This window comes from Podarcis vaucheri, assembly GCF_965113315.1.
Source record: "Podarcis vaucheri genome assembly, chromosome: 5".
NCBI classification, from domain to species: Eukaryota; Metazoa; Chordata; class Lepidosauria; order Squamata; family Lacertidae; genus Podarcis; species Podarcis vaucheri.
In genome coordinates this window covers 74,085,982-74,108,828 of record NC_138763.1, presented here as the reverse complement: position 1 = coordinate 74,108,828, position 22,847 = coordinate 74,085,982, and the positions used below count along the sequence as shown (strand labels likewise).

Here is a 22,847-nt window from a genome sequence, read left to right as displayed (position 1 = left end):
CGGGTCTCTCTTCCTTTCCGCTTTCCGTGCTGCAAGAACGGTTTAAACTCGTTTCTTCCTCGTGCTTATTGAGAGCGTCTTGGAATACGAGCGGGGTGGGTGGGAAGGAATTGCTTTCTTCAAAACAAAGAGCAATGGTCGTTTGCTTGCTCCCCATTTCGTCTGCAGTGAAATCCTGCCACGCTTTTCTTTCGTGCTGGCTCATACACAGCCCTTCATCTTCCTTGGAAGTTTTTTAAGCCGTCTGTCATGGTTGCTTTTGTTGGGATTCCTGCTTTGCAGAGGGTTGGACTGGTTGACCCTTGGGGTCCCTTCCAAGTCTACAGTTTTGCAAGGAAGGGTAACAACAGGGAGATTTAAAGAAGGAACTATTGGAATCTCAAGGCAGTAGAAACGTAAGATGATTGGAACCCCACTGAACTTGAAGCATGGGAAGCCCCAACAAAAAAATTATAATTTGGCAGAATATTTGGACTATATGAGATGTATTTGTATAATTTGGAATATGAAATGTGATCTGATTGGATTGTTAAAATGGAAAAATTAACAAAAATTATTATTAAAAAAATGTCTACAGTTTTGCGATTTATGCCTGCACTGTAATTCACCATGGATTGAGAGGCACACCTACTGGCCTGATGTTGATTAGGCTACTTTTATATAAAATTGCCACCAGAAATATTTAGGGAAGGGGTGGTGAAAAAGACCCCTCTTGTCTCCACATAGGGCTGGGAAAGATTTCTGCTTGAAGCCTTGGAGTGCTGCTGCCAGGCAGGGCTGACAATAGTGAGCTAGGAGGGTCAAAAGTATGACTTGGCCTTAGGCAGCAGATGCCATTTTTATTCCAGAATGAGGGACATCTCAGACAAAGGTGGGGAACCTCAGGTCCAAGGGCTAAATGCAGCCTCAGGCTTCTCTGACCCCTGCTCTCCCCAGACCACATACCTCATCAGCCCTGCTTCATACCCTCCCTGAATGTTTTTAGCTTGCTTGAATGGGTCCTTCAGACGCCTCCAATGTCTGAAGGATGGAGAGGGATGGGTGCAGAAACTATCCTACTACAGAACAATAAAATGTTCATTCTGTTTTTCCTCTGGTCCTGTCCACAACTGGCATGTGGCCCCCTCAGTAGGTTGCCCAGGTGCCAATGGGCTGCAGAATAGCTGAGCTCACTTAAAAAATCCCCATTGTGCATGGACACAGATGGCAAAGCAAAAGTACTGATTTATGTTTAGCCTGTCATGGCAGATGCAATCTGAATCGCCCCAGTGCCTACAGATTTCGAAAAAAAATCCCCAATTCAATGGAAACTTTTTTGCAATAGAAATTTGCAGGACATATATACTGTACAGGTGTGGGATACACATGCCACCAATGTTGTTAGTAGGATTTTTTCCCAGTCATACAACTGTAGAGTTGGAAGGGACCACAAGGGCCATCTAGTCCCACTGCCTGCAAATGCAGGAATCTTTGACCCAATGTGGGGCTCAAACCCATGACCCTGAGATTAAGAGTCTCCTGCTCTTAACAGCTAGGCTATCCCTGCATTGAACAGCAGGGTGTTTTGTGTGCAATGGCTTATGATATTCTGCATAATGGAGGGGGCGGGGTTCTTATCTCCTCCTTGCAGCCATTTGGAACACATTTGAGCCCAGCGTGGAGGCCAGGCTCATTCTTATAATGCTAAAACCAAGGTTTAGCATGTCTGAATACAGCCTGTCCACTATTAAATTAGGAAAAAGGAATATGAAAAGGCCAGAAACTTTTTAACATTTCTTATTTGGAGTAAAAATGTTAAGTATCTTTCAAAAGCACAATTGTCACATGAAATCCATTACATTTCATTGTTATAAAAAGCAGTCTTTTAAAAAGGTGTTTGATTATAAATTTAGTGAATACAGGATCTACGCACTATTCTCCAATAGGAACTTTACTAAGCCGCTGGAAAGGGGCCAAACATTCAAGAGAAAAGCAGATTACAAGAATCAAAGAAAGCTCCACAGTCAGCCCAAGAAAAGCAAGCAATGTTGTCAACTACGTTATTGCCATTCTGAGCAGTTACTTAGAAATAGGTTCTGGTGGGTAATTTGTGGCACATGAACTTTGATGCAAATGGGTTTTTTTGTATAAAAGCCTCGATTGTCTTCTTAATGATCATACTTTTTTAAATTTTTAAGATGTTTAGAAGATACACCTTTGTAAGTTTTCATTTTAAAAAATTGCAAATAAGGCCAGAGATTAACTGCAGTCACTTTAATATTGTTTCATCAAACATTTTAAATCTGCATAAAACAGAAAAAAAATATAAAATTCCAAACACATGCTTTTATATTGGCTGGTATGCTTAGTTATATTGCTATTCAAGACATTTCAGTTTAAAATAAAATATACATCTCTTGGACAATAATAATATCAAATGTCAAAAGACACATATTTCAATAAAATAAAAAATGCCAAACCACAGAACTTGTTATGTCCCAGCTATGGACTATTACTAAAAGCGATTTTTACAGCTGCTGCTAGATTTGGTAACATAGCTCTTACCAGTTTCATACTCCATATACAATATTTACAAAAAAAATAAATTATATTGCTTTACATAAAACATTTTGAGAAGTGTTGCAAAAGCTTTAGCATTTAAGTTTGGCAAAATCAGACTCTCTTAATCAAATAAACCCATTTTTAAAAAATAACCAAGACATACACATTGTTCCTAGCAATAGGAAGGTGAAATTGGAAGGCTGCTATTGAAAGGGAAGACACTTATCCAAGCTTCCTAAAACTAACCTATCCATAAAACCCATTGGCAAAATAGGTAGGATTTGTTGCAAAAAGTGGGCAAGTCCTCTTGAAAAAAAAGATGTAGCCAAACCAACAGTGGACAGCAAAGCTGTAATCTCAGGGCCGGGCCAGCCATTAGGTGGGGTGATGCCACCACCTCAGGGTGGAAGCCCTGCCACCTCCACCACTGGGGGAGAAGCAATGCCAGCATTGCAAAATCTTACTGGAAATCAGCATTGATGCTTCTGCACCAGCGTGGGGTGGGGGGGGGGTGGCACAGACAGCCTCAAGCAGCAAAATAGGATCTGCCGCCCCCATGCCATCATGCAATGTGGCTAGAACTTTACTGAAAAGCCCAAGCTCCCACTGTTGGGTAGACTTTTTTTCAACATTGAGAGATAAGTGAAGAATTAATAAAGTTGCATCCTATTACCAAAGGAGCCATAATAGAAGGCACAGAAGAAGAAAATCACTCAGTGCAGTAGAATATACTGCAGCGCACAGCAGGAATGGGGAACCTATGGCCCTCCAGAACTCTGACTACAACTTTCATCCCGGATCACTGTTTTTACTGGAGTTGGGAGTCCAGCAACATCTGGAGAAGAACAGGTTCTTCATCTTTGTAATACAGGCTGCATGGGGGAAACAGCATGTAGTTAAAGCTGCAAATTCCTGCTTGTTTCAGAAAGGTGGCCTTGTAGTAAAAGTATTCATTAACCTTCCAGCAGAAGTGTGCGCATCTTGGTCCGTACGTAAAATGTTTTAGATGCTCTCAATCTTACCAAAACAAAACCCATGCGAGGATAGGACTCTGCTTACTCATAGATACAGCATTAGATGAAGTGCTATCAATCAACCTTAACCAACCTGGTGCCAAATACAACTCCCATCAGCCCCAGCTTTGTGAAGACTGCTATAAATTGTAGGAGAACCTCAACTTTCAATAGCCTTTTGTACTTTTAATATTGGACCCATAAAGTTCATTTCTGTTTCCTCATGCCCCCTACCATTGTAGAAGTACTGAATCATATAAATCAAATCCAAATCAACAGCAGCTTAAAACAAGTTAATGTTTCCTAATTAATCAATCACATAACATCTGTGCAATTGCTCATGTTTGTGAGAGTTCCCCCTCCAACACATGGAAAGCAGAGGGGTCAGGTGATACAGACACATCAGAGAGAAGTCAGAAATGGCATGAAAGGGTTTCAAGCAGCCTTTCTCAACCTGTGGGTTCCCAGATGTTGTTGAACTACAACTCCCATCACCCCTAGCTAGAGGTCAGGGATGATGGGAGTTGTAGTCCAACAACATCCGGGGACCCACATGTTGAGAACCGCTGGATAGTGCTGGATTAATAAGATAGGCTTCTTTAGGCTACTGCCTGTACCCGTTTACCTGAGAGCTCCACTGAATTCAATGGGACTTACGTCTGAGTAGGCATGACTAGAATGGGGAGGTGTGTCATATAGAAAAGTAAGATCCAGTATCCAAAAGGAATTCCAGGAGTCTTTAGACTTAGTTTCTTGAAAACAGTTCCCAGAGCTTAATGACAAAGTGTTGTAGGGGCAAAATAGAAATGAAATGGGAGGTGCATGACAGCAATCACCTATGTTTGCTTTATATCCAAGAACTCCATGTGGCTGATTTGAAGTTCAAAGATGTTGTTTCTTACTCTCCTGCATCCCATGAAGCTTGTATCAGTTTTATTGTGGGGCAAGGGGGGGGGAGATAAACTGCAGGAAAGGCCTAAACACAGCCTCTTAGAGCACCACTTTCCCAATTTAAAAAGCAAGCCCCAAAACATCACATGATCTTCTATATCACATCTACTCCAACCTCTAACAGAAGTTTCTAAAGCAGCATTATGAACAGTTCAAAGACAAAAAAAATAAGTATTGCAAACCCCTTGGAAGAAACCGAGCACCACTTTTGAGTTCCCACTCAGGGAGATCTGTATCATGGAAATAAATTGTGAGATTATATACTTTCTAGCTACTAGAAAATCTGAAAATAAAATGAAGGGACTGTAATCCATGAATGAGATTACATTAATAAATTCTGAAGTAATTGGTATGTTAACTGCAGAAGCACAGCAGAACCTTAAACTTAATTGCATGAAAGCAAGTCAAAGTGAATTCATTAAAATGGGTTTCCAAGCGGATCTATAATTACTTTTATGTTTTAGTTAAGGTATATTGTCAACCCTTTAGAAAAGCAGATACTTAAACTCTCCAATTAAAAAAATGAAAGCAAACCTATTGAAATGGATTTTTTAAAAAATAAACAATCATTTGGAACTTCTAAAATTGGTTTACTTTTCACAGTAAATTCCCCAATTTATTTTTATTTCCATCAGTGACCTTCCACACTGTATGTATGCATAACAAAGAACTTATTCAACTTCTGTCCCATTTACATGCTATACTTCTTCTGGTAAAGAAAGCACTATAAGAACCAGTGATTCCCAAGGGAATTTTCACAGATAAATGCAATACAAAAACAAGAATTGTTTTTCAATAAAATTTAAGAGTCTTTAATTGAGGTGCAAGAACTGCTTCATAAATTCGTAGGTGGTGAAGGCGACAGCCTGTGAAGGAATACACCGAATATAATTCAGGGATAATCCTCGGTATAATCCTCTTCGTATTCCATGATTTCCATAAACATACTTCAGTGTCTGTACCATTGTACTAGAAACAGAACAGAGTAGATTTTAATATACTTAAAATGAAAGCTTTACTATTCACTTTCAATAATGGTTTAAAAATCTAGAAACTACTACACAATATTTGAATTTTACAAACTGGTTACTAAAAATTGCTACAAAATGTTTTCACTCATGCAGCACAGGAAATTGGACTTGGGGGGAAAAGCAAGGTGGTTGTTAAAAGGAGGGTGCAAAACTTTGTCAAGTTGTGGATTAGGTCTCTTTGTTAACGTACGGAAAGGACATAAGAAATATAGCATGCAGAAAAGGCACAAATATTTGTTGCTTTAGGGTGAAAATCCAACCGTCCCACATCTCCTACTTATGAACTAGGACACAATCCACCATAACAAGCAACACAATCCACCAGGAAGTCTCCCGGAAAAGTTACACGGAAATTAGTAAAAATTACATAGAGCACTACCCAAAAATGTAAAATTTCTGGAAAATTTGGAGTCATGAGGAAAATGTTTATTCCCTTAGGAAGTCTATGCAATATTCATTTTCTTATCTGACCTGTACTGTAACAAAATGCATTATTTATAAAGTAATAAACCAGTAAGATTGTTGTATTTGGCATATTTATGAAATTTACAGAGCAATTCTATCAATGCTTCCTCAGATCCAGTTATCTTAGTGGAGCTCACTCCCAGGTAAATGCATACTGTATAGGGTTACAGCCTCAAAAAGCATAACTGCCTTAGTTTTGTAGCAGGCTGTTTCTTGTCAGCAATTTAAAGAGAGAGATGAAAACAGGATATGAGGAATAGTCTATGGGAAGTCCTGGGTCTTCACATCCAAATCAATCAATCAATCAATTGCTTTCCAAAAAACATCCTGAAGCAATTTAACAATAAAAACATATTTTAAAAGTTCAAGTCCGATAATGATTAGGACAAAAATCACCAAAGGCTTGTTGAGGACTCTAGCCACAACGCATCAAGAAGTCTTCATTTCTAATTTGTGGCCTGTGGCTCAGAGCTGCTATTCTGCAACCCCAGAATGCATACTAGACCAGTCATTTGTGGCAGCCACTTCTCCTTACAGCACAGTTGAACTGCCTCTGATGTGCACAACATAATGAACTGTTAATCATTATGGAGGGGTGGAAATGCAATGGGAAGCCTGTTTCAGGACTGTATCACTTTAAACGGCAGATGAGATTTGATTGAAGGGACTGAATCTCAATTCTATGTGCAGGTTATATGGAAGAACCAACCAGCATTTCGGAAGGGTGACTAAGGCGAGAATTCTTCCTGACATGCCAGTTGTGTATGGAGACGCCACCAACTGTTATGTGAATGAATCCCCACCTGTAGTCTGAAGGGACACAGTCCAGAAACCAACTTAGACCTCTTTCATCTGCTGTTTTTGAAAACTTGGGTCCACTATGGTTCATATAGTGACACAGCCTATTAAAAACTGACAAAATCCCATCTTTACATCAAGGATAAGACGTGATGGAAGGAAACCGATGCATTAGGATCATACACTGAGAACAAATCTCTACCCACTTTTTTTGAATGTACCACTGTAGAAATTTGCCAAAATGCATCCTTGACTAGTATAAATTTCGTAACTTTGCAAATAATATATATCTTTTAACCAAAAGACAAGAAAAGGATGCTAAAATTGTAAAGAGCTATAGAGGGACGCGGGTGGCGCTGTGGGTAAAACCTCAGCGCCTAGGGCTTGTCGATCGTATGGTCGGCGGTTCGAATCCCCGCGGCGGGGTGAGCTCCCGTCTTTCGGTACCAGCTCCTGCCCACCTAGCAGTTCAAAAGCACCCCTAAGTGCAAGTAGATAAATAGGTACCGCTTTATAGCGGGAAGGTAAACGGCGTTTCTGTGTGCTGCGCTGGTGCTGGCTCGCCAGAGCAGCTTCGTCACGCTGGCCACATGACCCGAAAGTGTCTCCGGACAGCGCTGGCCCCCGGCCTCTTAAGTGAGATGGGCGCACAACCCTAGAGTCGGACACGACTGGCCCGTAAGGGCAGGGGTACCTTTATCTTTATTATAAAGTAGCAGAATAAGATATCAGTTTTCAATTTCATTTAAGGCACTAAACTAAACTTACAGGCACTTTTCAGACTCCGGAAGTATTGCTCCCAACTGCATTCGTCTACGTGTTACATCAAGAGGATATCTGGGAAGAAAAAGATGGGTTTTTTTCCCCAAAACAAGCTCCTTGTGTTGAACCTACATTATTTTGTTGTTTGTTTTTCTTTGTGTGTTGTTGCTTTTTTCTTTCTGTGTATTGTCTGCTTTTTGTTGTACAATAAATTAAAAATTAAAAAAACCCACAGTGCTGAAAGTATTTGCACAATGAAATACAGTTAAAGGAAATTCATATGAGAAATAAGAACTGTGTGGAACATATGATGGTGTCTTATACTAAATCAGATTGTTAGTCAACCTATCCCAGTATTAACGTATTTACTTGAATGTAATGCACACCTTTTTTGGCCGAATTACATCACGAAAATTAGGATGCACATTAGATTTGATGGTGCATTTACATTCGCCAGCAAATAATTTTTTGGTTTCAAGGTTTTGAAAATTGAGATGCACATTAGATTTGAGGGCACATTAGATTCGTGTAAATACAGTATCTACTCTGACTAGAATCAGCTGTTCTAGGTCTCAGGCAAAGGTATTACCTAGTTCCAATGTCGAAGATCTCCCACACATTTTTTTTAGAAAGGAGATGCTGAGGATAGAGCCTATGATTTTTTGCATGTTAAGCACAAACTGTTTTTACAGAACTATGAACTTCTTTACATTAGGGTTTCGTTTACAAGAAAATAGGAGGTTCAAGTTTATGCTACTTAAAGTTATCAGAAAAATAAACACAAAAAATCAAACAAATATGTATTCAGTTTCATAGAAATATAATCTCTGAAGCTAAACATGGTTTGTGTAAAAACAAGGTTTAAGGCTCAATACCACATTTGCACTGGATGAAGTAAACAGAAAAAGGCCACAATCCAGCCCAAATTAAGCATTTAAATCCCTCGTATTCAGCTCTCTCAATGAAAGCACATGCTTACACCTCCTTTACTGACACCATAGTAACTAACTTTGTCCCAACAAAGTCCCAATATTTTAAAGGACAAAAAAATGTAACATACCTGCCCATCACACAACTTAACATATTATATGTGAAAAGGAGATGCCAGGGGGAAAATAATGGAACTCACTGGCATCAAGTTGTGTGAAACACCTTTGCAGCTCATTTTTAAAAAATTTCTGACCTATAATATTTAAAGCAGCATCTAAAATTCTTAACACCCTGTACTGCCAGTGTGGTTTAGCAGTTAGTGTTACATAAGAGCCAGATTCAAATCCTCACACAGCCATGAAGCTCATTGGGTGGCCTTGGGTCAGTCATTAATTCTCAGCCTAGCCTACCACACAGGGCTGTTGTGAGGATAAAATGGGGAGAGAACTGTTATTTATGCTACCATGAACTCCTTGGAAAAAAGGAATGATAGGTCAGGATACAGAGAAATGTGTTTTAATTTTCTCAGTCTAATACTTAAACTGAGAAAATTAAAATACATTTTAATGCGAATGCCAGCCTATGTAATTCATAAATACTATATTGGAAAAACATTTATTGTATGTTGCAATACATATTTACTGTGCAATCCTAAACATTTCTACTCAATAGAAATAGGGCTTACTCCTAGGCAAGTGGGGATAGGATTGTAGCCTTATTAAGGTTTGTTTTACTTTCTCACGTTTAAAGTTGGATTTTGAAAACCCTTCCTTGGAAAACAACATATTCTGGGGTCTAGCTTTTTAGTTTTTTTTTATTATATTTGTGCACTGCTCTTACATGGGACTTCTAGTCATTGATCAAGTGCAGATAGGCTTGGCTTAGCAAATTGGTAGTATGAGTTATAGATAGGTAGCCGTCTTGGTCTGCCATAGTCAAAATAAAAAAATTCCTTCCAGTAGCACCTTAAAGACCAACTAAGTTAGTTCTTGGTATGAGCTTTCGTGTGCATGCACACTTCTTCAGATACACATTCTTCAGATGTGTATCTGAAGAAGTGTGCATGCACACGAAAGCTCATACCAAGAACTAACTTAGTTGGTCTTTAAGGTGCTACTGGAAGGAATTTTTTTATTTTGGTAGTATGAGGTACTCCAACCATTCTCTGATCCTCCCGGAGGTTTAATTTGACAACTATACAAGTTATTATAACTCACATTATCACTGCTGTATAAAGATTATGATTTTCCAACTTCCAGCTGGAATAGTACAGTTTTACTAAATTGACAGAGAAAGCAGTTGCCTAATGGACTGCACTCTTATCAATAAACAAACTGATCAGTTCAAATGTTTTTGAAGGAAGTCATAATGAATAAGAGTTGCAGCCTTCAAAAACTTTTGCAGAATACAATATGCTGCCAGCAGCATCTATCATCATCATGATTATCAGCAGCAACAGCAGCAGCCTAAGGTTCAGCCTAAGGTGGATTACAACAATTTAAGATACAATACAAAAAACAGTTTGAAACCTTAAAAATGCAATCACAAAACATAGGACGAGACCTGAAAATAGATATCTCTGGTGTCAAATGCCATAATATACTGTTCTTTACTATTATAGTATGAAAGTTTCTTTTTGCCTGGGGCATTATTGCCCCATTTTAAATTGAGCAATAGGCTTTCTTCCCATACCGCAAAGGTGTGACTGATGCCTTAGATTATGACAAAATTAAAATTTCATGATTTCCAAGGTAGGAATTTTGTTTACTTACAATACTAATGCAAGCTATCCTAACAATTCAGTGCAGTAAAATACTAGAAAAACTTACGATATTGTCTGTGCTATTGCTCCAGCTATGCCACCACACAGCAAATTTACATGAGTTTTCAAAACTAAGACATCAGGATTATCTAAGCAAGGCTTCCCAAGCAGGGTAGGCGCTTGGGCAAGTCCCACACTCTTTAAGGTACCAAAGGTAAAAAATGAGAAACCTGAAAGGGAAAAATGTAACTTTAATGGAAACCTGAAAGGGAAAAATGTAACTTTAATGGAAACAATACCACAACAAGCTACATCAACAACAAAGGCACAATCCAACCAAAGGTTAAGCACAGTTAAAACTCATATATATATATATATATATATATATATATATATATATATATATAGGATTGTAGAGCTTGCACCAAGCTCTTCCCTCATGGAGGAAAAAAAAAATCAATGATACTTATCAAAGCTTTCCAAACTCTGTCACAACACCAGTGTGTTGGCTGTAGTGTGTAGGTATGTCACGTGAACGCTCCCTGTGCTCCTCCCGGGGCTGGAAAGGGGTGAGTTTAACCTCTGGTTTGCTAGTAAAACTGTGTTACTGTGTCATGAAAAGTCTGTCACCAACATGAAAAGTCTGGAAAGCTCTGGCTTAGTCATAGCTGAGTCATATCTTCTCTGTTTGAGGATAGTCACATTGTGAAATTGTTGTCAAGTATGTATTGAAGAACCAATCTTTGTTTTTGTTTATCACTTGCATCTGACACCAACGCCGTAATCTGGCACAAAGTATCCGGGATGTGGGAATTATGTTGGGTTGTGTATTTTCAGAGTTTTAATTGGGGTGTGAGGTGCACCAGGCACCACAGTTCCTATGGTGCTTTGGAGAGACCTTGAGGAATGCCTCAAAGTAGCACCTTGGGATCGAAGCATGTACAGCGGTACCTCGGGTTACATATGCTTCAGGTTACAGACTTTGCTAACCCAGAAATAGTACCTCGGGTTAAGAACTTTGCTTCAGGGTGAGAACAGAAATCATGCTCCGACGGCGCAGCAGCAATTGGAGGCCCCATTAGCTAAAGTGGTGCTTCAGGTTAAGAACAGTTTCAGGTTAAAAACGGACCTCCGGAATGAATTAAGTACTTAACCCGAGGTACCACTGTAAATGTGTGTGTGAGGGGGGAGAGAGAGAGAGAGAGAGAGAGAGAGAGAGAGAGAGAGAGAGAAGGAAGAAGAATGTGTGTATGGAAGAAAGAGACCATGTGCATATACAGAAGAAGGGGGCCAAATATGGAGGAAGAAGCTTGATGGTGAATAGGAGAGGGCAAGAATGGGTAACTATGGGCTGAGAAACCTTGCAGGGGAGTAGTTGTGGTAAATGAAATAGCAAGCAGAAGGAAGGTTGGTAGGGTCTGGCTAAAGGGAACCAGTCTGAGAGAAAGTTAAGGGGGGAGGACAGGAGGTTGTCTATGGGTAATTTGCACAGTGGAAGTCAGAAAGAGGTGCTATACTAAGCAACAGAGTAGGTAAGGTCCCTACCTGCCAGAAATTAAGAAGGGTGACAGGAACCCTGAACCAGAATAAAAAATAAATAGGTGCCTAAGGATGAGAAGAGTTCTATCTTTACGTTGGAAGAGTGAGGGGCTCAGCAGGGGGATCTAATGATAAGAACCAGGGGTTCTTGAAGGCACTTAGTACTGATAGATAGGCAGGTGAGAAAAACTTCACACGGGTGTTATGGGGAAGAGTTAAAATGCTTCTGGAAAGGAAATGAATATGTAAACGCCATGCTACACCTTTCAGTCTATTCCAGGTGCAGTGAAACATGTATTGATATTAGAAAACTACCTTCCCCACTACAAATGAAAGATAAAAGTGATAGGAGATACTCAAAATCAACACCAGCAGTCAAGACAAAGGGCAACAGGAACCGTACAATTGGTTTCAGAATTGAGGAATATACAAGTGCATATGGACTGGTGCAAAAACAACCCTTATAAATACTAGAATGCATAGTGGAATAGATGTCAAGAACACTGTTTAAAATTCAAAGAAAAAAGAGACTCCATGTGGCTATAAGAATGCATATTTCCATTTTTGTTAACAGTCTGTAATAGTTGTTTACTTTACCAGTGATTTTGTGCTTATGCAGATCTTTCAGACTGTTAGGACAACTAAGGACAGTCAGTAGAGCATTTTATAGATGGCTCTCAGTGTACATCTGTACTAGTTGGGGGCACATTCCACGAACAAGTCACTATAATTATATAATAAATTCCCGGCAACAACCTTCTCTGCTGGTATCTACGCAAATCCTAGCACCACTAAACATGTGCAATTTTTATTTTAACAGCAGCAATGTGAACAGTTTTGCGAATCAAAATTAAACACCAAGTGGTGGTTCACTGGGAAAGACTCTCATTCAAATTCAACTCACCTGCATATGGAGCCATTCCTACAACTGTTGGCGTAAGCCCTCGATAAAATCCTTGCAAACCACCTTCCTTTTGGAGTAAGCCAATGATGAAAAGAACAAACAAACAACAAATATTTAATTGCACTGAGTACAAAGTGCACATATACATTAGATTAGAGTGATGTTTTGCACATGTAAATGAAATCAGTCTTTTCCTTTTGGTCAGGTTTTTTTTTAAAAAAAGGTGTCTCTTTATAAGCAAATTTTGTGATCTGATCCAAACTTTCAGGGACAAACCCAGTTGTGGATCTCAGAATGATGCGGGTGGAGTTGCTCCTAGAGGTACACAGGTATACATGTTTATTAAGCATGTGTGCACCTAGTTTAGTGCTCTGAGGCAGCCTCACTGCTCTGAAACTCTCTCCCAAAAAGACAAAACTGTGTCTTCTATTGTACTTCCTAAGAGTTGATGACTTAAGAGTATGCTTTTTTTTTTTTACTATTGCATGCTCTTGTTCAGTTTGTTTTGCCGATTTTGCTGTTTACTGGGAATGGTTTTATTTGTTACTATGATTTAGGGTGCATTCTAGGGCACAGCCACACAAGAGGGCTGACAGATAATCGTAACATTTAAAATATAAATGTTTCTATTGTTTTATGTTGTGAACCACTACCAAATCTCATGAGCAGTATCATTTTCAAAACTGTATTTTTCACTCTGCCACAAACAGCATCTCTCACAGAGTGAGAGATGTTTACACAGAACAGCTGTTTCAAGATCCTTAAAAGCTTGTTTTTTAAAAAAATTATTAGCCTCAGAAACCAGCAACACAATAGCACTAAAACAAAAGAGATAAACAAGCTACCTTCGTATAAATGGTCTTGAATGCATGAATAATTCCAGTGTATGTGTGATCCCCTTTTACTTGGAATGCCAGACGTGCTCTCACCATGTCAAGAGGGTAAGTGCAAATTACTGCAGTTATACCTTCAAAACAAAAAAACCACAAATACGACCTGAACTGGGCAACACAGTTATGACATGCCAATATCAAGAACATCGCTAACAGAAAAACACAAAGGGTCCTTTAAATAGAGGGTGATTTTTAAACTCAACCTTGTTTTCACATTTGGAGGACTTGTACTTTCATGCTTATAAGTAACTTCTCTAAAGAGTTGGGAACACAGATAATTTTTATGCAAGTAACATGCTAAAGTCAGGGAGGCTGCACAGAGGAATGAATGACGTCATGCAGAACTTTCAGGAATCAGTTAAGTCACACTCTGGTTAAGACCTAAGCTGCTTCCTTAAAATCACTGCAGCTTGGAATGACACTTTTAAAATGTGCATGTTTCATATGCTTAAACTAGCACACTATCCCCACCCCACCCCCAGGAAATGAAGCCAGCATAACCATATGTGTTTGGTACTTTTTCCTGCTTTTGCATTTGGAAGGCTTAAATCCCTTTGTTCTCAAAATGCCTGGGATGAAGGGCACTTGTGTTTTGAATAGCTGAAATCATGTTTTCCCCTCTGCTTCAGCCTAGTTGTTTTTTCCTTAAAGGAGACTAAGGCAATTATCCACCAATGAAGAGTTACTACCAAGATTTGAATTACACAGGACTCAGGAAATCCAGGGTGGAAAGTTTTCCCCATAATGTTTATCTTTGCTACTTCGAAAAGACGCATTACAACAGACTTTTCTTGGCGGTTCCCCCCCATAGCCTTGATGCAAAGGAATTCCCCCCCCCCTAGTGCTAGAAGGGGGGGTTAATTTTATGCGTCTTTGCTTCTCAATTTGTGTCTTTACTTCTCAATTTGTTTTGTGTTAATTTATGCACTGTGACTTGCTTTCATTTTTAACTGATTAGAGTTTAGAAATTAATTATTATAATTGTTAAGAGTGAATTTCTGTTTAATTATTTTTTGCTGATATTTTATTTTATTGTGTAGTATTATATTCTAATGGATTACTGAATATTACTTTATTTGATACAAGTCTATTTTAAATATGTTTAATTCTGACATTTCCGTATTGGATCAGGTTGTTAATAAGTTGTGCGATCTTTGTTGTTTCTTCAGCTTGTAAACCAACTTGTGTATAGTAATAAAGAAAGGCAGTATACAAATTAAAAGTGAAATGAAATGAAACAAGAACCATGGAGGTTTTCACAAGTTTTCTCTGCATTTCTAATGCTCAAACTACATTGGTGTTAGCACCACTAATACAAAACCTCAAATTCACATTCAGATTGCACATTTCAGTGTGTTTTCATTCTTCCTTCCATATTAATATTATCCAGGCCACTCTTGCAGTATACCTAAAAATGTGAAGACTGTTCATGTGCTCATTTCTTATATAATACATTAGATCTCCATCTGCACTAGATGTGCCCTGCCAGCTACACCAGGAAAAGTGTTATTGCTACCCCCTTTCTATTCCTCAGCTTACACATAAATTTCAGAGACCATAAATATGTAGTTCATTGTGAAATTATTTCCACGTGTTGAAGTTTTGTGTACTGTTATGTAGAGGGAAAAGATGCTCTAACCAACTATTTCAATCCATGAGGATTATGACGTAGTTAAAATAGACCTCAGGAGCATTTACCTTGTTTTGATGCCTAACAAACTATAATTGGGGTGGGGAGATATTTCTCCCTGTTTAATACTAGCATTCAAGAATACCCAAATGAAATTGATTAGCAATGGACTTGGGAAAGATAAAATCCAAGTATTTCATCATGCAAGACATCCTAAATGGCTTTTTTAAAAGGGGGCTATACAAATGTGGAATTATGACTGGGGTAAGCAAAAATGCAACCATGACCCTCTGACTATCCAAAGGTGAAGAACACATGGCTTTCTTGTGAACTTCTCAGAAGCACATAGGTGGCTACCACTGGAAAGGAATTCTGACTATATACTTGTGTATGCCCTGCTTGCTACAGCCATCAGGAAAGAGTGGGAGAGCATGTAAACCACAGCTTTCTTGTTCAGAAAGTTTTATAGCCACTTCTGATCATGCAAATGGATTTGGATGCTGTTAGGAGACTCTTAATCTCAGGGTCGCAGGTTCAAGCACCACGTGGATAAAGGGATTCCTGCACTGCAGGCGTTTGGACTCTACAATTCTATGATTCTATTATCTATTTTATTAACTTTAACTGATTAAAGACAACAGCCTTTAGCTTGGACTTTGATTACTAAATTGCAATTTAAAGATTGGCAAGCAAAACAAAAGAATAGTTAAATATACATAAGAAGGCAATACCTGCCATGGATCCAGCCATTAACCGGTGAATATGCCCAGAAATGCCAAGCTTCTGCTTTATCATCTATGAAAAGATCAAATATATAGAGTGAAAAAACAATAATCCTTCAGCACACTTTAAGTGAGCTTCACTGGTCATCAGATTGAAAACAAACACAAATGGTTTAATGCTTCTGACTACATTTTAAATAACAGCCTCAACACTACTTTACTATATTTCTTATTTAATTTATATCCCACCCTTCCTCCCAAAGGCAACCAGGGTGGCAAAACAACACCCTTATATTTATTTTATTTTAAGGTATTTATATACAACTGATATCTTAATAAACTATTTTCATTTTGGTTTATGTTATAGCAATGCCAGTTCTTGCTGTCTGACAGTACTACAGTCTTATTTTTATTTTATTGGTTTATTTATTGGTTTCCTGTAGGATTTGTCATAAACTTGCTTTCTTCCCATAGATCAGAAGTTGTTTCAGGCCTGGGAGAGTCTTTTGAAATCAAAGAATCTTGCAGGCACCACAAAGTACCCATTGCACAGAAAAGCTGGCAATGATCAGACATCCCTCCCATTGTCATAACCAAACAAAGGAACCCAGGCAAAACAACTAAATCACCTCAAAAAATAAAACAAACAATAAAGCAGGCAACATCCCCAAAGCAGACAATCCTCCCATTTAAACAAACAAGGGGGAAAAGTCCCCAGACCAGTAATTAAATAATGAGAGACGTAAAGAGACTTGGAGGCATCTGATGGGCACCACTTTGGGGGCTCCAATTTCTGATTTTGATTTTTTTGCAATGTCTTACAAAAGAAAAGTTTTGATTAAAGTGAACACAGCGCATCAAATATGGGGGGGTGTGCATCATATCCTTCGACAGCTAATTGTCTTTGTTTTGTTTTTTTTTTCTTTTGCTACTTAGGAGGCTTTTTTGGTATGTTTGAAAAATGCATTGCAATTCTGCAAACCTCAGGATTCCCCTCCACCCCACCCCTCGTTCCAGTACTAAGTTCCTAAGTGCACCAATAGCAGTGATTCCATATCCCCAATAGCTGGGAAAAACCTTCATCGATCTATAGCAGAGGTTTTCAACCTTTTTGGGTCCACAGCTCCCTTGACCAACTACCGTATTTTTCACCCCATAGGGCGCACCTAGTTTTTTCGGGGGAAATAAAGAAAAAAAATTATTTCCCCCCCAGGCGCGGGGCTGGGGCGGGGGAAGCCCGAGCTTCCCCCGATCCCAGCCCCCAGAACAGACTGCTCTCTGCAAGCCGTGGGAGGGCTCCCACGGCTTGCGCAGAGCTACCCAAAGCCCGGGCGCGACTGCTCAGCGCGCCTAGGCTTCGGGATGCAGGCAGCTCTCTGCAAGCCATGGGAGCCGGCGGGAACTCCCGTGGGCTCCCAAGGCTTGCGCATAGCTTCCTGAAGCCTGCATTTGCCCCATAGGACGCACACACATTTCCCCTTCATTTTTGGAGGGGGAAAAGTGTGTCCTATGGGGCGAAAAATGTGGTACATTCTTTCTGCGGCACCCGAGGAGCCCAGTTATGTCACCCCTTGCCCACAGAGCCGGCAGCCTCTCCCCCCCATTTCAACACTCCCCCTTGTGGAGTGTTCCCTCAGCCTCCTCCCCTCTCCTTGGGAGTCCTCTGGGCAGCTGCTGCTGCTGCCGTCCCTAGTCTCGGAGCTGACACCCTTCCCCTTGCCCCCGCCACCCCAAAGAGAGGTGCTTCCCAGAGGCACCATGCAGCACCCCTAACCACCATCCAAGGCCCTCCAGGGTGCCACAGCACACTAGATCTACGGAAAGAGAAGCGGCCTGGCAGCTCTCCAGGTGCAGAGAATTCCAAGGGTAAATACCACTAAAGAAAAGGCTGCGTTGTATCTCAAGCACTACTCTTATACATGCCGTTATCCATTTTATACCATATGTAAGCATTTGGGATAGACAGTGATTTAGAAATTGGTACAGTGGTACCTTGGTTTACGAACTTAATCCGTTCTGGAAGTCCGTTTTTAAACCAAGGTGTGCTTTCCCAAAGCAGTGGGGGACTCACTTTACAAATGGAACACACTTAACAGGAAGCAAAGCATGTTCTTATTCCAAGGCAAAGTTCACAAACCAAAGCAGCATTCTTAAACCAAGTTGTTCATAAACTAAGCTGTTCTTAAACCAAGGTACCACTGTACTTGCATATTCCCATTGCTCCATTTCATATCGAAGTCGGAAAGAGCCAACTTGTGCAGATTATGTGATTTACATACAAAGACATATTTGACATTTTAATGATATACAGAATGAAATGTAAAATGATTTGCTTAAATAGATAATGTATTTATAGGTCTATAAATGTCCATAATGTAGAGAGGGTAACTGGTGTTAAGAAATTCAACAAGTTTTATGCAACTCATAATATATTTCAATTTATACAAGTGATGTCCGACCACAAAATGCTGTGGTATATCCCGAGGCCCCTAACAAGAGTGCTTTTTTTTGCCGCTCCTCCTTTAATTTCTCTTGCTGGGCTCAAGTTTATTTGGCCTCACTCAACCCATCATTACTGTTATACTGTTCAATTTTAGTTTTTAATTAGACTTGCAGAGGTAACAGTCTTGATGTTTACAGCATAAACATAAAAAACTGGAAGTAATTGCATTACTCAAATCACTCTTTTGGGGGGAAAGAAACAAGGCAACTGGCAGTTATACATAATAAATATGTCAATTTATACATATTAACCAACCACAGATAGTACAGTTGACATCAGGGAAGTTAAATGCAGCTACCTTTTTATACTGGCCAAATGCTGTAAACTGAATTGCACCATATGGAAATATTCTAATCATCATTGCTCCATTTCCTTTATAGAATCCCAGGTAGCCCTCCTTTTTGGGAACAGCACGCAATGTAGAGATCACGCCTGTGAGGAATAAAGGATGAAAACAAAAAGAAAATGATCAGACCAACCAACAGAAAGTGATAGCTAAACGATCCAACAAAGTACAAGAAGATTTTATCATAAGATAAACAGCATGTTCAGGAAGCTAGGCAGGAGGAATGATAGAAACAGGCTGACAGAACCGAAAAGTGAAGAGAAATGGTGAGTGGACAAATGAGAGACTAAATCAAAATTTCTATTAACAACCCCCCAAAATAGTAACTGGAAGAAGAAATAAAAAGGGAAAGTCGGATCTCAAAACTCGGGAGTAAGGAAAAATGACATCTGATAATGGCATATAAACAGTGGAGGAGGACATTGCTCAAACAGTCTGTGCTGATATTTACTCAGCCTCACCTAACTTCTACAAACCTTGCTGTGTTCAGGGACACATGTAGTTAGAATGTTTGCAAGCCTGCAACAAATACACCCTCAGCATGCTAGAATCAAATAAAAAGACTGCATTTTCATTCCACTTACCTTTCTACAGAAAACCCTCTGTTTTTAGTTTATGCACACAAGTGCTATATCAGATTTTCTTAGCAACATTCCCCATTCTCTCACACACATTCCAAACTAAACACCTGTTAAGGGAGTATTCACTAACTGCAGTTTCTATCAGGATATGTATTTTAAAAGAGGGGTTTTTTTAATCTACTGATTTAAATGGGGCGCCTTTTTAGTTAATCAAAACATTTTAAAACTGATCTAAAAAATTATAATAAACACAGAAGCATTCTTTTTTTTGGGAGGGGGGGGCTACATTATACCATATTGGCAATTTGGACAAAGTAATATCATATTAGGACCTCTTAATATAGTGTCCTTAGAACTTCTTTCATCACATTGTGCTAAAACATTTACCAATTTCAGCTAAACTTGGCAATCAAGTCGAAGTGTGTGCAAACTAGGAGTTTGCCTCTCTTCTCCCAATCTTACACATAGCTACACAGAAATACCATATTTACTTGAGTATAATGTGCCATCGAATCTAATGTGCACCACAATTTTCAGAACCTTGAAACCAAAAAAAGTATTTGCTGGCGAATGTAAATGTGCCACTGAATCTAATGCACACTTAATTTTCTCAACGTGATTTGGCCAAAAAAGGTGCACATTAGATTCAAGTAAATACAGTAAGTACAACTATGTTCACTCCTTGGTGAGTAAAATAACTCAATGGGATTTTCCAACGTCCATGTGAGGTCAGTGACAATGTGCAGTTGGAGAGGAGAATGAGTGAAGTCCCCACAGCTGAGGGCCTCAGACAAGGCTACTGGTAATCATACTAAGCCAATGTTGATTCTGTCATACAAAATGGGGGAACAAATGAGAGCAGCTTAACCTTAAAATATGGCATCATGAACATCTCCCCCATGCTTTTAAGAATGATCTGAATTTTTATTGGGTTTACTGGCTTCCATTCACTGTGAATCAGAATACAGGAGTCAAACTATACCTTCAATTTTTCCTGGCTATGCGCATGACTAGCACCATAAAAAATATATGGAGAAACATGAAGAAGTGAGTCTCCAAATTCATGTTTAGGCTAAATGTGGGTTCCAGCTCTGAAAAGAATTCCTGGCAACATTAATTTTAAAGAAAGCCGGCCATTTTTATAAAGTGCTGCCAGTGACCATGTAAGGCCCAGCCAATTGATGTGTGATCACTAACACATGGGTCAGAACGGAGGAGTAAGGGAAACGGGCATAACGGGGGCGGAGTGGGGGGTAACAGGGCAGGGTGCACTTATATGCGCTACATGACACATGGGGAGGGAGAATGGAACCCCTGCACAAAATGGTCACTGCCTGTATATCTAACCCGTGGAGAAAAAAACAGTATCAACCCTATCTTTCAAATTCGAGGTTTGCAAAATTTACCGGTAACTTTGAAATCTCATTGAAAAGCACAGGGATTAAACACAAATTTGCCTCCAAATGCTGTACTTGCTGACAATATTGCAGTAAATTGAAAATGAAATATACTTCCCTTACAAATACAAGAATGCAAAATACACGAAAACTGTCTTACCAAGATTTTTGTAATGACGATTATGGGCTTGTAACAAAATCTTTACTCGATCCAATGGCGCAATGGTTGTTTTGGCACAGCATCCCGCAACACCTTTCAGAGACAAAAATGAACAACTCTGTTTGCTGACTGCCAAATGTTACAGCATGTCAAACATTCAGCAAGTTATTTTTAAAGTTTTATCTTTTCAAGGTTCATCCCATACCCGAAAAGCATGGCCTCCCTCACTCAGTGGGCATTATCTTCACTGGCAAAGTAGTCATGTTATGCAATCTATGCACAGGGTTTCCCATTCTGTTCCATTTTCTTTTAGCAACATAAAGCTGATTCATTGTACATTGTATATATGCTGATGTTCATTTCCAGGAATGCCTCACCTTACGGTGGAGATTCTGTTTCCTAATATCTCCTCCAAGTTGTGAAAAACCTAACACTCCTGATCATATGAAAACAATAAAGAATCTTATGAAAACCTTAACAACAGTGTTTGCTACAACAGGACTACTCTTTTGAAATATGGGCATGTGATTCAGCAGACAGAGAACCCATTATAGGTAGTGTACTTATTTATTTAATTTATTGCAAGTATAGAGGTATCTTTGCCAAGTAGATCAAGGCATCAAATACTTTTTCATAAGGCTCACCAACTCCAGCCCTTCCAAATCAATCACTAAATATTGGTACAGCTCAGAAGTAATTATGGATCAGCTCTATTAGTATCTTCTTCTGTTAAAGGTCCACCTCCCACAAAGAAGTTGTATCAAGATGTTAACTCTCAACCATCACCATACCACCCAGCCTTATGCAGCATCTGTGCTGTATCATTCAACTTCCAAGTCAGATCAACTACAAATGATACAAAAGCTCGCAAGCAGTTTAGGATGCAATACAGTGGTACCTCCAGTTATTCTTTCCTTACCACTTTACAACTGTCATTTAAATAACCTTTGAACGTCAGATCTTTCAAGGTTAGGGGGGAAAGCAAGCTGCTGTCTTATGCTTATTGTTGATTCTGCTTACAATTAATCTGATAACAGTTATTAAGCAGGGTTCAAGATGTTTGCCTGTAGTACATTATGTCTCTTTCTTACCTAGGGAACAGATACAGGTATGCATGTCAAGTTCTTAGGAAATAGACACTATCTTTCAGAGTTTCATTAAGTCTGCCGTATCAACTCGGTTCGATCTACTATTTATACCAAGAAAGCTCGGGGAGGAAGGAGGACTCGGGGCAAAGCAGAGCAGAATCCGACCCCGGGACAGGTGTCGTGGCTATAAGTATAGCTTCTCCTTCAAGGAACAAGCTCCGCCTCGGTTCTCAACTCTACAGTAGGCAGCCTTGAAGAGCGACGAGAGCCTAACGGAGTCAAGGGCAGCGCGGTGGGCGCGTGTAAGCAAAAAACCCAAGACGAGCGTATCGTGGGAATTCCACGGATCAGAGTTAAAGGGATTCCGAGCTTCCCTCGAAAAGAGAAAACGCAGCCGGGCGTCCAAAAACATTTGATTTTTCTTTTTCTTTTTTTTTTTGGGGGGGGGGGGCGTCGCGCGAGCACCAAGCGACCGCCGGCCCCCTCGCCTCGCCACCCCTGCCCACCAAATAAAGAGGATTGTTCCGTGTTTACCTCCGGCGAGGAGCGAGCGGAGCCAGTAGAAGTCCCTCCGCGCGGGCGACGAAGGCAGGCGGGCGCTGGGCCCCGCCGTCGCCGCCGCCTCCGTAGCCATCGGGCCGTGCTGGGTCCCTCGCAAGCGCAGCGGCAGGAGGAGGAAGGGGAAGAGGGAGACGCGGCTGGGCTCGACCAGCACCCAGCGCCTTCAGCACATGCTGCCGGGCTGGCTCTGCCTCCGCCCAGCCCGGCTGAGAGGCGGGGCTCGGCCGCGGACGCCGAGAAAGGAGAGGAGGAGAAAGGGAAAGAGACGGG

The 22,847-nt window shown here is 40.0% G+C and overlaps 1 protein-coding gene across 1 annotated transcript; it reads right to left on the bottom strand.

Annotated features, from left to right (window-relative positions):
- Positions 1-5,061: 5,061 nt before the first annotated feature.
- Positions 5,062-22,794, bottom strand: SLC25A16 (solute carrier family 25 member 16). The gene is made up of 9 exons (XM_082223783.1): positions 22,551-22,794; positions 20,929-21,021; positions 18,743-18,876; positions 15,951-16,014; positions 13,542-13,663; positions 12,697-12,763; positions 10,321-10,483; positions 7,568-7,636; positions 5,062-5,474 (listed from the first exon to the last, which is right to left on the bottom strand). Exons 1-9 carry the CDS (start codon positions 22,648-22,650, stop codon positions 5,318-5,320), a joined length of 969 nt encoding a protein of 322 aa, XP_082079909.1. The 5' UTR covers positions 22,651-22,794; the 3' UTR covers positions 5,062-5,317.
- Between the last annotated feature and the right edge of the window lie 53 nt (positions 22,795-22,847).

Coding starts and splice junctions, on each gene's coding strand:
- SLC25A16 (XM_082223783.1), bottom strand. CDS start 22,650: ATGGCTACGGAGGCGGCGGCGACGGCGGGGCCCAGCGCCCGCCTGCCT. Junction 13,664..15,950: donor AATGGCTGGATCCATGGCAG/GTATTGCCTTCT, acceptor TTTGTTTTGAAG/GTATAACTGCAGTAATTTGC. Junction 5,475..7,567: donor CCGGAGTCTGAAAAGTGCCT/GTAAGTTTAGTT, acceptor TTCTGTTTCTAG/TACAATGGTACAGACACTGA.